This window comes from Bombyx mandarina, chromosome 15, assembly GCF_030267445.1.
Source record: "Bombyx mandarina strain Sakado chromosome 15, ASM3026744v2".
Classification (NCBI taxonomy): domain Eukaryota; kingdom Metazoa; phylum Arthropoda; class Insecta; order Lepidoptera; family Bombycidae; genus Bombyx; species Bombyx mandarina.
This window is the reverse complement of record NC_143221.1, coordinates 9,338,379-9,355,992: the sequence shown is the minus strand read 5'-3', so window position 1 is coordinate 9,355,992 and position 17,614 is coordinate 9,338,379. Positions and strand designations below refer to the sequence as shown.

The following is a 17,614-nucleotide window of genomic DNA, read 5'->3' as shown; positions in this document are numbered from 1 at the left end:
AGAGCGAAGAGCACACAAGACTGGCTGGCGGCGCGTGAAATCGACTTCATCCGGCACGAAGACTGGCCCTCCTCCAGTCCAGATTTGAATCCGTTAGATTACAAGATATGGCAACACTTGGAGGAAAAGGCGTGCTCAAAGCCTCATCCCAATTTGGAGTCACTCAAGACATCCTTGATTAAGGCAGCCGCCGATATTGACATGGACCTCGTTCGTGCTGCGATAGACGACTGGCCGCGCAGATTGAAGGCCTGTATTCAAAATCACGGAGGTCATTTTGAATAACCTTTAGTGTCATAAGAATCTATGTTTTGTTAAGTTCATTTTGGTATATGAATGGTTACATAATGAATTAACTTGTTTCAATTATTTTACATTAAACATGTGACAGAATTTATGACCTGACTAGGTATGTACATCTTTGGCAATGAATGATATGCAATTTCAGCAGAAACACAAAATTTCACAGCATTCCCCTATATTCAAAAACTATGAAAACATAAAAAAATATATATATGTAGTAACTACGTGGAGGGTATGTCCGTTTTAGATATTAGAGTGACGCGACGCTCTATCTTGTCTAGTCAGCTCGTGAACAGGTGAGGGCTTCCTCAGCATAATCGATTTATGCAAAACTCTCTAACGCTAATGCTCACCCGAAGCCTTCAGGAAACCTATCACCAATGCATCTAAAACTGACGAACTGACGACTAACTGTAGTCGTAAATGATGTTCTTTATATTCTAACTTATAAAAGAAAGAACACAATAAAGTCGTAAAGAACATAATAAGTCGTAAATTGTGTCATGAAAGAAAATCTGTTCGAAGTTCAATTAGCAGCATTGACCTACAGCAACGACGCCTTGGTGGCAGTCTGCAGGTGTGTGGTGCAGTTGTGGTGAAAGATTCACCACGTGATTTAAGCCTATATGATTTCTGCTATTCATAGCGTGTTCCGGTTCAAGCTAAATCCGTTATTACAATGCAGTCAACAGATTCAAAATGTATGGCACCATTTACTTTGTGATTTCTAAACCCTCCGATAATGGCATCAAGGGCACAATTAAAAAAAAATACATTATACTAACTTGATAGAATCATCGGGCAAGGCAAACGCATTGCTGTCAACATCAGTTGGTGCTCCACCGGGCCCTCTAACTACGGTGTCCGGGAATCTGTGGCCTTGATAATATCTTAAAGAGCTTCGCAAATGATACTGCGTCCTGGTTGGATCCGAAAATGTCAAACCTGGTAGCTTAGGGAGACCCCACGCCATGGCTGTAATAAAAATTTAGGAAACAAATAATATGTTCATAAATAAGCGAATCGTTCAAATTTGGTAACGAATAAACAGGCATTAAATTGAATGTACGAAACTATTCTGTGAAGTTAAATAACTTTTGTTTCGCATTTTTATTCTACCTACAAATTATTCTAAGCTCACCTATTCGATTAATTGTTATTGTTCAATCAATGTATTATCAAAAATATTTATTAAAAATAATTAAGCAAACAGCGAAACAATATATACATTATCTTGGAAGCGAAAGTTTCGTTGTTGGGTAGACTGCTGTTAATATAATGAAGGGTCGCGTTTCTAAGCAACCAACCTTCCGATGAGTCTTCAATGACAACGAATAAAGATTACATTATTTAAAAAGGCTACATACTCTCCGTTTCTGTAGATATTTTATGGCTAAGCTGACGATGCACGACGAAGCTTTCATATAACATAGAATAATACAGTCAAATAAAAAATGAAAATAAATATTTGAAAGTTCGTCATTTACACCAACAGTGGCGCAATTTTAGATTTTAAAATCAATAACGTGTTGTAAGTAGTAAAGTTGAAAGAGAGACGTAAATAGAATTCCGAACAAAAGTTACGTTTTAAATGAAAAATAAAATAGTTTTATGGTTGGTTAAAAAAAGAAAGAAAAAGAAAAACCGTTATTTAGTTTACTTGTACCGTAAACTCCCAACTGTATGAATTTTAAAAACTATATACAATGTACTTACGACTTTGAACGTGTCAATATTCATAACTTTCCATTTTATTGTCAATACAGATAAACGAGCTCATGACCTACGTGATTTGTAGCGATTGCCGGAGCCCATGGCCATCATAACGCGAATGCCGACACTCACCTAAAGCCTTATGCGGTCAAAGTCTCAATTGGATTATAAAACCAACTTCCCATCCTTCAATCCGGCTCATAGTACGTCCTACTAATCTGTAAATACCGATTGACAGTCGCAGTACACTGGTATAATACTCGCTAGTATGATAATAACGAATAACACTGCGGCTCATTCTCCGGTGAATGCCTCAGTCGCCTTTACGACACCCACAGGAAAAGATGAGGGCCTGTTATTCTGGACCACACTGATGAAATTGAAACCGATACTAACAATATGTACTATGGAAATTAACTTCCACAAGCATACAAACGAAGAGACAAAACCATGAATAACATTCGATGCTTAGAAGGCGCAGTCAAGTTAAATTCCCAATGATGTTATTATTGAAATATTAGGATATTATCCACTTCGATTATTCTGCAGTGAATTTTTACTAAATTTCTCGTGGGATCGTGTAGTCGAGATGGAGGAGGTTGATTAATGTGTAGTGGCTGTGAAAGCCAATAGATGGCCTTTATCAAAGTTGCACCGTCAGAGCCTCCATAAATCCATCTCAGGTGAACTTGACTGCTCGTTGATAAAGGGCAAACCATCCACACACATATTCTACAGTAGTACAGCTATTATTTTATTTATAACACTGATCGCTAACTCTAATCAACTAATTCCTTTAATACTTATTACGATAAAAATTATACATTACAAAAAAAAAATAGAAAGGCTTTCGTCAATGTAAACTTTTTTCGAGCTTTGAATATGTAATGACTAGATTGATTAAACAAGGCAACGACTGTGTATTTTAAGGCTCGCTATTTAAATTTATTTTATTTTTAGAATTCAAGATGGCGTACCTGGTAAATGGCATACCGAAACTTGTTCAACGTAATTTGGGTTTTCTTAGAAATTATAGCGAGTCTCGTCATCCCTTCGTTTATTCCAAGGAAGTTTCTCGGGCAAAGTCAGAAAATATGCCAATAGTAGCCCTCGAATCAACTATTATTACGCACGGAATGCCTTACCCACAGAACTTGGAAACGGCTCTGGAAGTGGAGAATATAATTAGGCAACGGGTAAGCGAACAATATGGCTTGTGTTGTTAGAATGGGTAGAGTTTTACGATATACGATTATAAGTTATTGACAATTAATTATCACAATTACGTAAGCCTTTTGTGATGCCAATTTTCTTTGTAGTACGTCTACAACGCTTCAACATGCATACGTTTTCTTTTACTTTTTTTTGTAATTACGAATTACTTATGTGAGTTTTTTAAAATCCTAATTTCAAATTTATTGGTTTGCCTGAATTTTCGCTGACTTAATAAAATACCTATTCAAAGAATAGCCCGAACACATTTATAATAACTTAATTAAGATACGGTTTATTAGTATGAAAATTAAGTGCAGGTAAATTGTTTTTTTTATTGCCTATGTAGGCAGTTGAGCACACGGCCCACCTGATGGTAAGTAGTTACAGTTGCTCATGGACGTCAGCAATGCCAAAAGCATGAGGACATATTTTGACATGACCTGAGGACACTAAGCGAGCGAAATATCGAACTGCATATAACTGGAGTCAGAATTCACATGCTTAACCCGCAACCTCTCCCTTTAAACGTCACTGTGGGACTAACTATTTTTGGAAAGAAAGATATTGGTGTATTTGTTAATAACTTATAATTGAACATAATTTGTTGGTCTTTATATATCCTAGGGTGCCGTTCCAGCGACTGTGGCAATTCTTAAAGGGCAATTGACCGTTGGTCTGACGGAAGATCAACTTCGATACCTTGCTCAGGCCAAAGGTGTAGTTAAAGCATCGAGACGTGATCTTGCTTATATAGCTGCGGCTAAGCTTGACGGTGCCACAACCGTCGCTGGAACGATTATTGCTTCAGAACTAGCTGACATACCAGTCTTCGTGACCGGTGGAATTGGTAAGTTCAATCTATACATATATCTGCTCGCGTTGTTCCCTCACTGCTGAGGGTCGTGACATCATATTTAGATAAAAAAAAATTGCTTAGATGGGAGGACGAGCTCACGGCCCACCTGATGTTAAGTCGTTACCGGAGCCCATAGACATCTACTTTTTTGGAAATGTCACCTCGAACCCGGTAAAATAAGGGCTGTATGGAATTTCGTCATTTTCAATCACGAAATTTCTTATACCTCTTGCTTGTTAGATATGTATACGTCTGGTATGTATATCATAGTTTTTCAATTGTTTACCAATAAAAGAAGAAGTAATTCGCATATAAACTTTAGCTCAATTTCTTAATTCATTCATGCGTTTGTGATGAAGCCTCGTACAGTTTTTGTTGACACAACGAGAAAGATTTCTGCCATAGGACCATCTTAACACGATCGATAGCGCGCGAGTAGGTTAAGAAAACCTATAGTTTTCATACAATTAGCTACAGTCACGACAAAATGTGACCGAATTTCACTATTGTCATATTAACAGTGTGCTTTATCTATATTTGGTACTGACGGTACATTGTATTGTAATCTCGCATGAATTCGATTTTATAATAAAAATCAAACCTCGTTTAGAATAGGTAGGCTTCTATTACCACTTAACACCAGGGGCACTAGGCACACCGTGAGCCCATTATATATGTACATACATGCATATATGTACATCACCTCATTGATCTAGTGTTCAATTACCCTTACTGCTGATACAGTCTTTAAAAAGTCGAACTTCTACGAATACAGGTATAAATGCGTATCCATTTATGTCTGTAGACCTTTCCTTACATGTAGGTCACGCTCTGAAAATGCAACAATGGCTCTTAAATTATGGGAAAGTATCCGCTTGATTACATTCAATAATTTATAAGTTATTACTCCAGATATACTCCGAGCTGATCCACACATTAGACGTTAGGCGAGTACATGAATTGTTAAAATCAATAAAGCAGAGCTCCCCTTGGCAACGAGATTGCTTAATGCATCAAACATTCAAAAGGGAACAAGTGCAATACCCAGTTGCGAACATAACAAAAGTACAACAAGGAAGCTTTTAGTTACGTAATGCCTTTCCCCGGGCCGTATCCATTATTTTCCCTATGCAATACGCTGAAACATAACGACTGTGTTTTTGTAAACAAATAGTTACGTGATAGATATTATAGGTGTTTTTTATTTATTTATTTTATTTACATATTAGTTGGATTTTTTCCCTACCTATGATGATAGCCTTGAGAGGCTATTTCATCTTCGCCCTAAAATGTAGGTGAGCTCTCGGGGCTCAAACCGGAGTGTTGCTAACACTGGCCCTAGCAAGAGCAGTGCTTCGCAGAATCTACCACCGGATCGGAAACGCGACCCACTGAGAAGACCCGACGAGAAACTCAGTGGGCTATGTCTGTAAGTTAGTTCGCTCGTCGAGCCCTTCGTCGCAAGCGACGGGTTCGACGAGAACGGTGACCGTTCCTTGTGGTACCTAAAAGCACAGTTAATGGATCGGGAGGATCCATAATGACGTGTTTTGGGCGACGTCGACTATTTAACATTCGGTCTACAGGATCGGGTATGAACATTAGTAGTTAAGCAGCTCACGGCATACCCGGTGTTAAGTGCTTACTGGAGTCAAAAGATATTAATGTCGCAACGCAACTTGAAGTATGAGGTCGAAGTTTGGATTATGTTCGATAACGGCTGCCTCATCCTTCAAGCCGAAACCTTGACTGCTTCACTGCAGAACCGTGGCATATAACATTACAACACACACTATAACAACATTAGTGGCAGCTCTCAGTATATATAATTTTTTCTAAATGATGCGAATTTTCGAAAGTGTTACATCAATCTAGTGCTGGTGGTAGGACCTCTTGTGAGTCCGTACGGGTAGGTACCACCACCCTGGCTATTTCTGCCGGGAAGCAGTAATGCGTTTCGGTTTGAAGGGTGGGGCAGCCGTCGTAACTATACTGAGACCTTAGAACTTATATCTCAAGGTGGGTGGCGCATTTACGTCGTAAATGTCTATGGGCTCCAGTAACCACTTAACACCAGGTGGGCTCTGAGCTCGTCCACCCATATAAGCAATAAAAAAGAAATCGTCAAAACATTAAACACGTGTTAAATACGGGTTCAACACGTGCAAACCTTAGAAAATACATCAGTTCAGTTAACTGAGCATCGCGGTGTTGCAATGAAACCGCAAACTGCCAGTTTGCACTTAAAATACACCCAGGGCTTGCTTGTACTTTTTTACGAATCAAATTCAACGGCACGAACGAATTCATCTACGTGTCGCAGCGTTCAATTAGTCGGATGTAGACGGATCCCAGCCGTGCCAAACGAACGATGTAATTAACAACGTATTCTGCGCTCTCAACTGCGATTCGTCAATATAATACATCTATTTTGTCTTTTTGCTATGATAACTATGTTTTCTTTGCTAAAAAGTTGCTTACAGTTTTTTTTTTTTTTGTTTCGAATTCTTCTTGACTTTAACGTATAAGTCGCCCGCTGTAATCATATCAATGCGATTGTGCCGGTATTCAAATCCCCACAGACACAGCCCACTGAGTTTCTCGCCGGATTCTCTCAATGGGTCGCCTTTCCGATCCGGTGGTAGATTCTATGAAGCACGGCTCTTGCTAGGGTTCGTGTTAGCAACATCGTCAGGCTTGAGCCCCGTGTGCTCACCAACTAGTTAAGGTTACGTTGATATGGTCTCTAGACCATCAGCTTAGGTAGGAAACAAAAAAAAAGATAAAATAAAACATGTATGAGTATGTGTGATTTATATAATTCACTAGCAGCGTCTCTTTTTGGTGTTACTTTTCATTTCATCAGATATTTAGTGTACTATTTATGTTATAATAATTTTCCAGGTAATAATTTTATTACCGTAATCAAAATACATAAAGGAGGCTTAACTTAAGAAAAAAACGTATGATTATCGAAAACATTAATCCACCGAAATTTCGTTTAACAACATAAATGCTATTTCACAAAAAAAACTCGTATGTACCTAATTATTAACGTATCTCGTAATGTTATAAACTCAAGGCTATGAATAAAGTTATGTGTTAAAATCTACAGATTTTGTTCCGGGATTTGAAATTTCGAAAATAATATTTATAAAGTTAATTCAGGTGTAGGTATTTGGTTCAAATACTCGATGCAATTCACTGGACCTCGTTAGGCGTTTAACGTAGGAAACTATTTTGAAAAAAAAACGCAATAACAATTTAGGTTCGAGATCAAAATTACGTAATGCGCAATATTGTTAGTAGCGGCCACGGCCAAAAAAATTTATAGGTTATTTCATTACAGTCATCGTTCCTACGCCGGCTAAGGATATATTTATCGAGTTTCATTTAAAGGGACGACGTTTAATAAAAAAAAAGAAATAATTAACATTTCTATCACAAAAAAAACCTTTTCTTAATAAAATATTTTTATTTTATTTATTGCTTAGATGGGTGGACGAGCTCATAGCCCACCTGGTGTTAAGTGGTTACTGGAGCCCATAGACATCCACAACGTAAATGCGCCACTCACCTTGAGATATAACTTCTAAGGTCTCAAGTGTAGTGGACCGTATGATTAGGATGGGCAAGGAACTGCATAAATAAACTCGCGAGGATTGCACGTATAAAATTTGTATATTTTTAAAATTTTATAAATCGCTTACAATGGCACGGAAAAAAGAGAATGACAAAACTAAGACATTCCAAAATTCAAAACTCAAATGTAATGTCAAAAACCACAACGACAACAATAAAAAAGCTTTTATACCATTTTGTTGGGTTTTCAACATCAAGTATAGTTACAACGGCTGCCCCACCCTTCAAACCGAAACGCATTACTGCTTCACGGCAGAAATAGGCAGGGTGGTGGTACCCACCCGCGCGGACTCACAAGAGGTCCTACTACCAGTAATTACGCAAATTATAATTTTGCGGGTTTCATTTTTATTACACGATGTTATTCCTTCACCGTGGAAGTCAATCGTGAACATTTGTTGAGTACATATTTCATTAGAAAAATTGGTACCCGCCTGAGATTCGAACACCGGTGCATCGCTCAAAACGGCAGCCGTTGTAACTATACTTGAGACCTTAGAACTTATATCTCAAGGTGGGTGGCGCATTTACGTTGTGGATGTCTATGAGCTCCAGTAACCACTTAACACCAGGTGGGCTGTGAGCTCGTCCACTCATCTAAGCAATAAAAAAAAAACTAGCTCATAGCGCTCGTCCTTACATGAATTACGAAAAGAAATCCAATGTTAATAAACTTTTTCAGGGGGCGTCCATCGTGAAGGTGAAAGTACACTAGACATTTCAGCAGATCTGAATGAACTCGGGCGAAGCAAAACACTCGTTGTTTGCAGCGGAATCAAATCAATACTCGACATAGGAAGAACTCTCGAATATTTGGTAGAAACTGTTCATGAAAACTAAAGTGCTTTTTTTGGATTTAAATATGAAAACAATTTCGTTGATGAGTTTCAATAGATTACTTTATTCGTAACTTATCTGACCATTCATAAATGAATATTATACTATATTCTATTCCAATTATGAAGTCCCTTTTGACACTTCTTACAACGTAACTCTTCACGTTTCGCATAATTTGAAATAATAATCATTTTTTGTTCGTGGTCTTAAACATCTTTTTTTTTATTGTTTAGATGGGTGGACGAGCTCACAGCCCACCTGGTGTCAAGTGGCTACTGGAGCTCATAGACATCCACAACGTAAATGCGCCACCCACCTTGGGATATAAGTTCTAAGGTCTCAAATATAGTTACAACGGCTGCCCCACCCTTCTAACCGAAACGCATTACTGCTTCACGGCAGAAAAAAGGGCGGAGTGGTTGTACCTACCCGCGCGAACTCACAAGAGGTCCTACCATCAGTAATTACGCAAATTAAAATTTGCGGGTTTGATTTTTATTACACGATGTTATTCCTTCACCGTGGAAGTCAATCGTGAACATTTGTTGAGTACGTATTTCATTAGAAAAATTGGTACCCGCCTGCTGTATTCCAACACCGGTGCATCACTCAACACGAATGCACCGGACGTCTTATCCTTTAGACCACGACGAATAATTGAAGTTCTGGTATGATTTTTTTATATCTTATTCAGGAAACGCAAGGCGTCTGTGTGTGTTCGTTTGGCGAGTCAAACGAGTTTCCAGCATTTTACACGGTCCGTTCCGGTCACCGGGCTCCGTATAACGTTGCCGACGCGGAGCATGCCGCTCGGATTCTTCACGAATCACATAGATTCCACCTCCATTCCGGCATTGTCATCGCTGTTCCTGTGCCGCGACGTGACGCTATGGACGGTGAGTTACGCGGCTCGCTTATAGCATTAAGTTAAAAAGAATCATAATTATCTCATGGGTACCAGGAGCGTGGGGCGTTCTCCAACCAGGTGGACCGACGACTTAGTGCGCACGGCGGGAAGTCGTTGGATGCGGAAGGCGGAGGACCGCATTCTGTGGGAAGCATTGGGGAAGGCCTATGTCCAGCAGTGAGCAGATAAAGGCTAATGATGATGATAATGATGATATCTCAGCGCAAATTCCTAGACAAACTTCATTCAACTCATCGTTTTAATCTGATTCTATATAGGTATCTATAGTCTATACTTAATATATAAATCTACAGTGGTTTTTACGGATGTTCCGTAATAACTACTGAACCATGCATCCGATTGAATTGAAACTTAGTATCCATGTAGAAAATAAATTTACTTAATGGATTGGCTAAAATTTATATGAGTGTTGGACTCCCTAATAATAATGACAATAAATAATTTTGTTAATTTTAAATGCCCAGCGAAGCGGGCGAGTACGGCTAGTGTATACATATAAATAGATAAAGGACACTTAAGTTCTATTTTATTTTATGTTAGTCAACTTGTTGATTTTTTTACTAAGTAGATATATATCCACGACGGCTTAGTGTTAATTGAATGAACGAGCTCGCTCCAGCACTCATAGACACCTTGAGACATCTTGAGACATAAGGTCGAAGTTCCAATGATTCTATAATTCTGACTGTCGATCGCAATATCCTGGAATAATATTGAGAGGAAGATGTGGGGTCGTGCTCTTCTAGGCCAGGCTTCTATTTGTTACAAAAAATATTATGATACCTCTATTTTTAATTGATCGTAGAAAAAGTAATTGAAGAGGCTATCAATAGTGCCCTGACGGATGCCAAAAGAAAAGGTATTCGCGGTAAAGAAGTTACTCCTTACATTTTATCAAACGTCAATGAAGCGACCAGCGGCACGTCACTTGAAACCAGTATCCTTTGAAAAACAATCCAACTCCAACTGCATACTAACCGTTTGACCAGGTCGATGTATACACACCATAGTGGTGATGCTCCTATGCCCGGGATTCGTCTTGTGTTTAACGAAGATTTTTACAATCCAGCACCACTCTCCACTTACGGCTGCCACACATAAGGAAAGAAGCACCGGTAGTTTATAAGAGTCGAATTTTCATCTTATCTATAAGAGGATCGCAGGTGTTAGGCTTATCTAACCACCCATTTTATCTATTAAAGTTTGGAGATTTTTTTTTCAATGGATTCTCGCACCATACGTGCTATCATTCCGATTAAATCGTAAATCGTAATTTTTTTTTATTGCTTAGGTGGGTGGACGAGCTCACAGCCCACCTGATGTTAAATGATTAGTGGAGCCCATAGACATCTACAACGTAAATGCGCCATCCACCTTGAAATATAAGTTCTAAGATCTCAAGTATAGTTACAACGGCTGCCCCACCCTTCAAACCGAAACGTATTACTGCTTCACGGTAAAAATAGGCAGGGGTGGTGGTACCTACCCGCGCGGACTCTCAAGAGGTCCTACCAGCAGTAATTATTTAATAAGATTCATTGAATTATTGAAAACGTTACAACAAGCTATGTCTGTATGCTATCTACCAATATATCAAGCAAATAATCAAGTAGCACTCATACACAATCAACTGTATGAGGGCTCATAAATCTTTTTATTTCCGAATGTCTTTCCGTCGCAGATCATTAAGAGATCGTTAACTACATAATTAGGTCTCGGCGCTCTCGTTACTCCGTAACAGTGTCGTAAATTAAACGTCCAGAAACATCAACGATCTGTAAACGATAGCAGCCGAGTTAATTGTCACGATTTTTCACTCAAACGCCCCTCAGATATCGCATTGATAAAGAACAATGCGCGCGTCGGCGCCGATATAGCCGTCGAATTTAAAAAACTCAAGAACGCCGACAATGTAAACGATTCTAATATTGGATTCCGCAAGGGCGCCGAGAATATCTCGAATTTCACGAGGACATTTCACACTTCGTCTAATACGAGGAGCGGGGCGGAGAATTGCGGAGATGATACGCCTATGCTCGCTTTAGATATGAAGGCGGACGGAGACGTACTCGTGATCGGAGGAGCCAACGTTGACAGAACCTTCAGAGTATCAGAAGATACCATTCAGGTAAGTTTACGATCACCACGTATCGGCCAATGTGGATATTTACGTTATTTTATTTATCAAAATGTTTTCCAAGTCAAATCAAATCAAATCAAATAAATTATTCAACATAAATGAAAGTATCTACATACTTGTTGAACGTCATAAAGAACTACCGCCAATTTACAAAATCTAGCCTCCGTTCTGAGAAGAACTGGCAAGAAAATCAGCGGGCATATTGTCTTTTTTTTTTTTCATAGTTACGAATGAAAAGAATTTTAGAAATATGTACATTCGAAAAGAAAATCTGATAGTGTATATTATGTATATTGCAGCACAATTATGTTCGCGTGTCCAAGCGAGACAGCGAGATATTGCTTCTTCACACCAACTCGCACCGTTGAACCATGCGGCTATTTTAAAAAAAATGTCATTTTTTAATACTAATATATATGTACATATTTAAATGATGTACAAAATGAAACCAAAGAAATAATACTTTTGTCTTGTAAATCAATGTTAAACATGGAAAAACAGTAGATTTAATAGTTTAAAGGTTTCCTAGTAAGATGACGTCATGTCTTTTAAGAAAAATAAAGCACGATATTTTAACAAACATTTTATTTAATGCATTTATAATGATAGTATTAGCTCTCAGTCGCCTAGTGCGTACCTTCGGAAAGTTTGAACAACTATAGTTATTGAAAATTAAACATTTTTAATCAGAAACCATCAAGTTGCAAGATAAGAATTTTAAGCGACACATTACACTGACGTATATAACCTTCCTCTTTTAACAAACTATTTTACATGCATAGAAGATAGGTTAGTAGTCATCCAATAGTTACCAAGAAAGTATAATAATATAATTAAAATTCAGTAAAAAGGTAGTTGATAGAACATTATATAGACGGAGGCAGCACGTTACTGTAAATTTCAATCATTATTATTCTTTATTTTATCTCATTTCGATTAGTAACATTAAATAAAGACAACATCAGTAATATAATTATGTAAGCCAAGGCACATGTAGTTTAACCTTTTATTTGGAAGAAATGCAGGACTTAGATTGGATCCTATCTACAAATTATTCAACTTTCCGAATATAGGTACAAATTTTATAAGATTGGTACATTTATGTGACAACAATATTTAAAAAACTATTTTTCTGCATAAATTCACAAAATATTAGACCTACTCTAAGCGAACATAATACAATAATCGTAATTACAATATAATATCTATAAAGTTACACCAATATAAATACAAATATGTACGACAGAAGATATTCGAATATCATTTTGATAAGGGCTTTCGGGCACAATGGCCGGCTCCAACGCGCCACAGAACACGCGCGCAATCGAGGTTCTACGGAACGATCTCAGCACGAGGCACGTATAGGTCACACCTATACTTGACACAGCCATGATATAATATAATCTAACCTATGGATACGACGCCACACATACGATTCTCGGGATAATTTAGAACCTGTGCATGCTTACGAGTGAGTCCCCCTTACATTTTTTTACATAATGATTGAAATTAATACGTTTGAAATTCTTCTGCGACAGTCGAACTAGAATGGTGCTCGTTCGATTTATATTGTTCACAAGCATATTATATTTGTAGGCACTACGTTGTTTAAGCTCATATCAGTACTATTTGTGTAAATCTGTCCATGTACAACAACTCGCGCTCTGCTCATGTACAAATTGTTATTATTATTTACACATTACACTCACCTTTACTAGAAGGTTTTCCAGTTATATAACGAGAACTAGATAAATAGACAACGATCGACACCACTCGCACACTCGCTCACGTGTTTAAAAGCTTACGGGACATTGGTTCTTGAATAACGCATGTTTCCTAACCAAGCAAGTGAATCACTAATCTACGTTCCGAAGTGTTCGGACTAAAAATACTGTTTGGAGATCGGTGCAGGATTAAAAATCTGACTAAAAATGTATGTTAAATGTATATATAACACGCTGACTTCGGAAATTATCGAAAACGTTTTTAGGATCACGACAATATATAACATACGATGCCTGTAATAAAACGCCGCTTTCTCGTACCTATAGTAGAATTATTTTGTCCGTGCAGTTTGAGTCATAAAAAATCGGAGCGGTGAAGCGAGTATTTCGCTCTCTTTTCCACTCACGAGCCTTATAGACGGGCATAGTGATGCGCATTATTTTTGTCGATAAGCGTTATCGATAGTGTATTTAGTTTTGTCATTTTGTGGGTTAGTGATAAAAATGAAAGAAAGTACCACTCTTCGAACACTTGCAGCACATATCGCCACAGCAAGTTAACGAGAACGGCAGAAATTAACACTTTGTAACTTTTCGGAATTTATTCTTATATCAGTGAAAAATTTTAACACATGTACTATAATTTGCAGGTAAGTACAAATGACTTAACATAACAATGTCTCGATGATTCATTTATTTTTATTGATAACGGCGTTGCGCCCGCGCAATGTGCTCACCGCCCTAGCCGGGCTATGTTTTATGACCCAAACTGCACGGACAAAATAATTCTACTATAGTACGATATACGAGTATACCTTGTACTATGTGTTGTGAACATCAACGAAATGTTTTATTCAAACGTGAATGTTAAACAGAGCGAATAAAACAAACCGAGAACGAAATTTCAAACTTTTTACCCTTTCGTATGATGTTTCATGTTACCCTTAAACGTAACGAAGGCTAAAACAATTATTGTTTCGCGGATTTTGAATTTTTAACATATCCAGCCAGTTATTTTAGCATTTTAAGAAAGTTTAAAATAAGTACATAAATATTTTTATTACGGAATACATTTTTTTTTTACGCTATTATTTAACGGGTTCTTAAAACTGATAAACTCAAGATTGTGGCTTGGGTGTTAGGGCCAACAAGTCTGTCTACCTTCATTCTAGTTTTGTGGGTGTTACTGCTACACTTACATCGACAGTTTTTTCAGAACACTGTGAGAACGCATTATTTTTTAACTTTTAATTTTAGTACTTGTTTATTATATAAGAACTCGTTAAATAATACTGTTTTAATATCGGTAGCCGTGAAAGTTTAAAACAAAATACTTATCTGTTTAAAACATATCAATGTAATTACACATCATGGTGGTGGATCAAACGGTATATATAAGAAACACAAAAGAAATAAACTACGGCAGAATGTAGGAACTAAACACAAGCTTCGCTCGTAGACTTCGTAGTCTGTTACACGTAATCACATCGTTTCAAACTCACATTTCACACATTTATTCTTAGGCAACTTCTCTAACTCTTACTGTATCGATTTTAGACTTTAAACAGATCTATCTAAATTACATTTTAGTCCAGTTTTACCGATTATACTTTGTAATCTCTGAGAATTTTCAGTTGACAGCGTAATCGTTGATACTAAATATCATTAGGTCCGCCGTCTGCACCCATTATAATAGCGAGTTGGTCTTGATGAGCTTAAAGCTCGAATTCGGAGCGGGTTTGGCGACGGTGGTCGAGTCGAACTCGAGCGCCGGCAGCGCGCGCCACGCATGCCGGTGGTCCGCGGCCTAGTGGCAGCTCCACCTCGCTTCCGTCCGCAGGAAACGAGCGCCACCGTCGCCCGAACAACCGCTCCAAGTAACATCTTAGTCAGATTCGAGTCGCCGCACTGTCCGCAGCGAGAGGTCGATATTCTCCACGAGCCAATTCACGCATCTCACAATTATTATTACCGTTTATTGTTTTGGGTCCTAAAGGCTCATCGTGCGTACTGCGCCGAGAGCACGCTTCTGAAGCTCTTCCCAAAAGAGCGTCACGTTCTCCCGCACGCTCCGGGCTACCCCCGTGTGCTCTGACGCCACCGTTCACATTCACTGCGTTCACAATGATTGTCTGAGATAAAGGTCCACCGTGCATCGGACTACCGTCGAGAAGTTCGCCCGCCCCAAGTTCGCTTCTCAATATCCTAATTTTTTGGATCATTTCTTTTATTTCGTATCGAAGGATGCCTAGGAAACACAGTTTCAAGAACGCAATTACACAATATCCTAAAACGAACAATGCATCCGCCGTTCTGCGGAGCCAAACCAACAGCCTCTCGGCACAAGCTGCCGTGTGCGGAGCGCAATGAACGGGAGTGAACGGCCCTGGCGAAGTTGCGGAAGTAACAGCTAGTAATGTCGGTGTCACGGCGGGGGTATGTGCAGGAATACGGCAGCAACTTGCCGGAAGCGTGGTCTTGTTGAAGGTCGCAAAATCAGAAGGACCCGTAACACCGCAACAACGCTGCTCTCTTTGCAACCGATCCCAGGCTTCTGCAAAGTCCACGTCTGTATCGTAATCTCTCGCGAGGCGAAGTCGCAGTTGCGGTCGAAGCTCACGACAAACACGTTCGAAACGAAAAGCCCAATATACACCGATGGCTGCGTCACCTACCAGCAAGGCCAGTAGAGCTAGCCAATAAGCGTTGAGCATACGTTCCGAGAGGCGTAAAGCCGCAAGGCAACCCAGAAGCTGCAAGAGTCCCGCTTGAACTGGAAGGGCTGCGTACCCGTAGAGGAAGCCGGGTTGAGCGATACCGAGTCCAGGTACTAGTGCCCGACGGTAATCAGAGAGCGCGCGACCCGCCGCCGCACAGAAAGCTAACGCCCCGAGCAGCAGCGCGCCGTTGCAGGCGTAGATCCAGATGCGGTAATAGCGCATTGCGCGATGCGCGGCGGGATGCGCGGGGCGCGCGGGCGGCGGCAGCGTCATGCTGGCGGGCGCCGCGTCATGGCGCCGCCCGCGCACGCGCCGCCGCCACGCGCCGCGCCCCACTCCTCTGAAACAATAATATCAGTCATTTAACAATAATGTCAAATCTAAAAAAAAGATAAAATATTATTAGTTGCACTGAAGAAAAAAAGAAGTATACATATATTAGACGTTACATACACAAGAGAATATACCACAGCACGCGAAGAGCGGGCAATGAAGCAGACTTGTGCTTACTTTCTTGCCTGAGACATAAAATGTATATATAGTGATATAGTCTAAATTAGGTTATAGCCCTATGGTTACTCCGGCCTCCTCCGGATTGGTTTCATAGTCCTAGTTCTGCCACCTACAAATTTTAAAATAGATTTACGTAACTGAACAGACAGGCTCAACCCAATCTCGGCTCACCTGATTTTTGTCAGTTAACGAAGACCATCGACAAAACAGCGTAAAAGCCTCAGGTGGATTGTCCGCTCTTTACCTTAGTAGGTAATGAAAAGGTTTCCAACAAGATATATTCCAACCAGAGTATGTCGCGTATTTTAAGATGACTTTGAACTTGCATCTTAGAAGAGATGCACTGAATTACATAAAAATGAAGTGGGTGGTACAATCCAACCAACTTCTTAGGCGATACGCATAGGGGTTTTTTGCCCCTACCTGTTTGCTGGTAGCCTAAGGGGCTATTCCAGGTACGCACAGACGGTTAGATAAGCTCAAGGACTAAACCTGAGACAATTTGCTAACACTAGCCCTACCAGCGAAGTTCTTCGCAGAATCTACCACCTGGTTTTACTGTTGGTAGGACCTCTTGTGAGTCCGCGCGGGTATCACCGCCCGGCTTATTTCTGCCGTGAAGCAGTAATGCGTTTCGGTTTGAAGGGTGGGGCAGCCGTTGTAACTATACTGAGATCTTAGAACTTATATCTCAAGGTGGGTGGCGCATTTACGTTGTAGATGTCCATGCGCTCCAGTAACCACTTAACACCAGGTGAGCTGTGAGCTCGTCCACCAACCTAAGCAATTAAAAATAAAAAATAAAACCTGATTGGTATCGCAACCCACTGAGAAGATCCGGCGAGAAGCTCAGTGACCATAGCAAAGGGCTATAAAGAGAACATTTCTGATTTCATCAGAGCTGACGACTGACCGTCTTGTCTAGTCACAGTGTTAATCAGCTTAATTAAGATTTATAAAAAAAACTTTATTATGTCGTTTGTAATATTTATCATACAATAAAAATAATAATAACTGGGAACA

At 39.4% G+C, this 17,614-nt stretch overlaps 3 protein-coding genes across 10 annotated transcripts in view; 1 reads left to right on the top strand and 2 right to left on the bottom strand.

Moving 5' to 3' along the window:
- LOC114248958 (EF-hand domain-containing protein 1) overlaps window positions 1-1,463 on the bottom strand; it is a 43,540-nt gene extending 42,077 nt beyond the window's left edge. The window contains exon 1 of the mRNA XM_028182405.2: window positions 1,089-1,463. Coding sequence (XP_028038206.2) covers window positions 1,089-1,276 — 188 coding nt within the window. The 5' untranslated portion in view covers window positions 1,277-1,463. The remainder of the gene's footprint in view (window positions 1-1,088) is intronic.
- LOC114248952 (uncharacterized) overlaps window positions 1-17,614 on the top strand; it is a 120,324-nt gene that overhangs the window by 7,200 nt on the left and 95,510 nt on the right. For all 4 annotated transcript variants that reach the window (XM_089732935.1, XM_028182391.2, XM_028182392.2 and 1 more), the window contains exons 2-7: window positions 2,977-3,212; window positions 3,856-4,078; window positions 8,412-8,545; window positions 9,261-9,462; window positions 10,300-10,431; window positions 11,327-11,622. In XM_089732935.1, coding sequence (XP_089589061.1) covers window positions 2,985-3,212; window positions 3,856-4,078; window positions 8,412-8,545; window positions 9,261-9,462; window positions 10,300-10,431; window positions 11,327-11,622 — 1,215 coding nt within the window. In that variant the 5' untranslated portion in view covers window positions 2,977-2,984. The remainder of the gene's footprint in view (window positions 1-2,976; window positions 3,213-3,855; window positions 4,079-8,411; window positions 8,546-9,260; window positions 9,463-10,299; window positions 10,432-11,326; window positions 11,623-17,614) is intronic.
- The window catches only part of LOC114248953 (uncharacterized), a 70,831-nt gene continuing 65,418 nt past the window's right edge, over window positions 12,202-17,614 (bottom strand). For all 5 annotated transcript variants that reach the window (XM_089732939.1, XM_089732940.1, XM_028182393.2 and 2 more), the window contains one exon: window positions 12,202-16,418. In XM_089732939.1, coding sequence (XP_089589065.1) covers window positions 15,248-16,351 — 1,104 coding nt within the window. In that variant the 5' untranslated portion in view covers window positions 16,352-16,418 and the 3' untranslated portion in view covers window positions 12,202-15,247. The remainder of the gene's footprint in view (window positions 16,419-17,614) is intronic.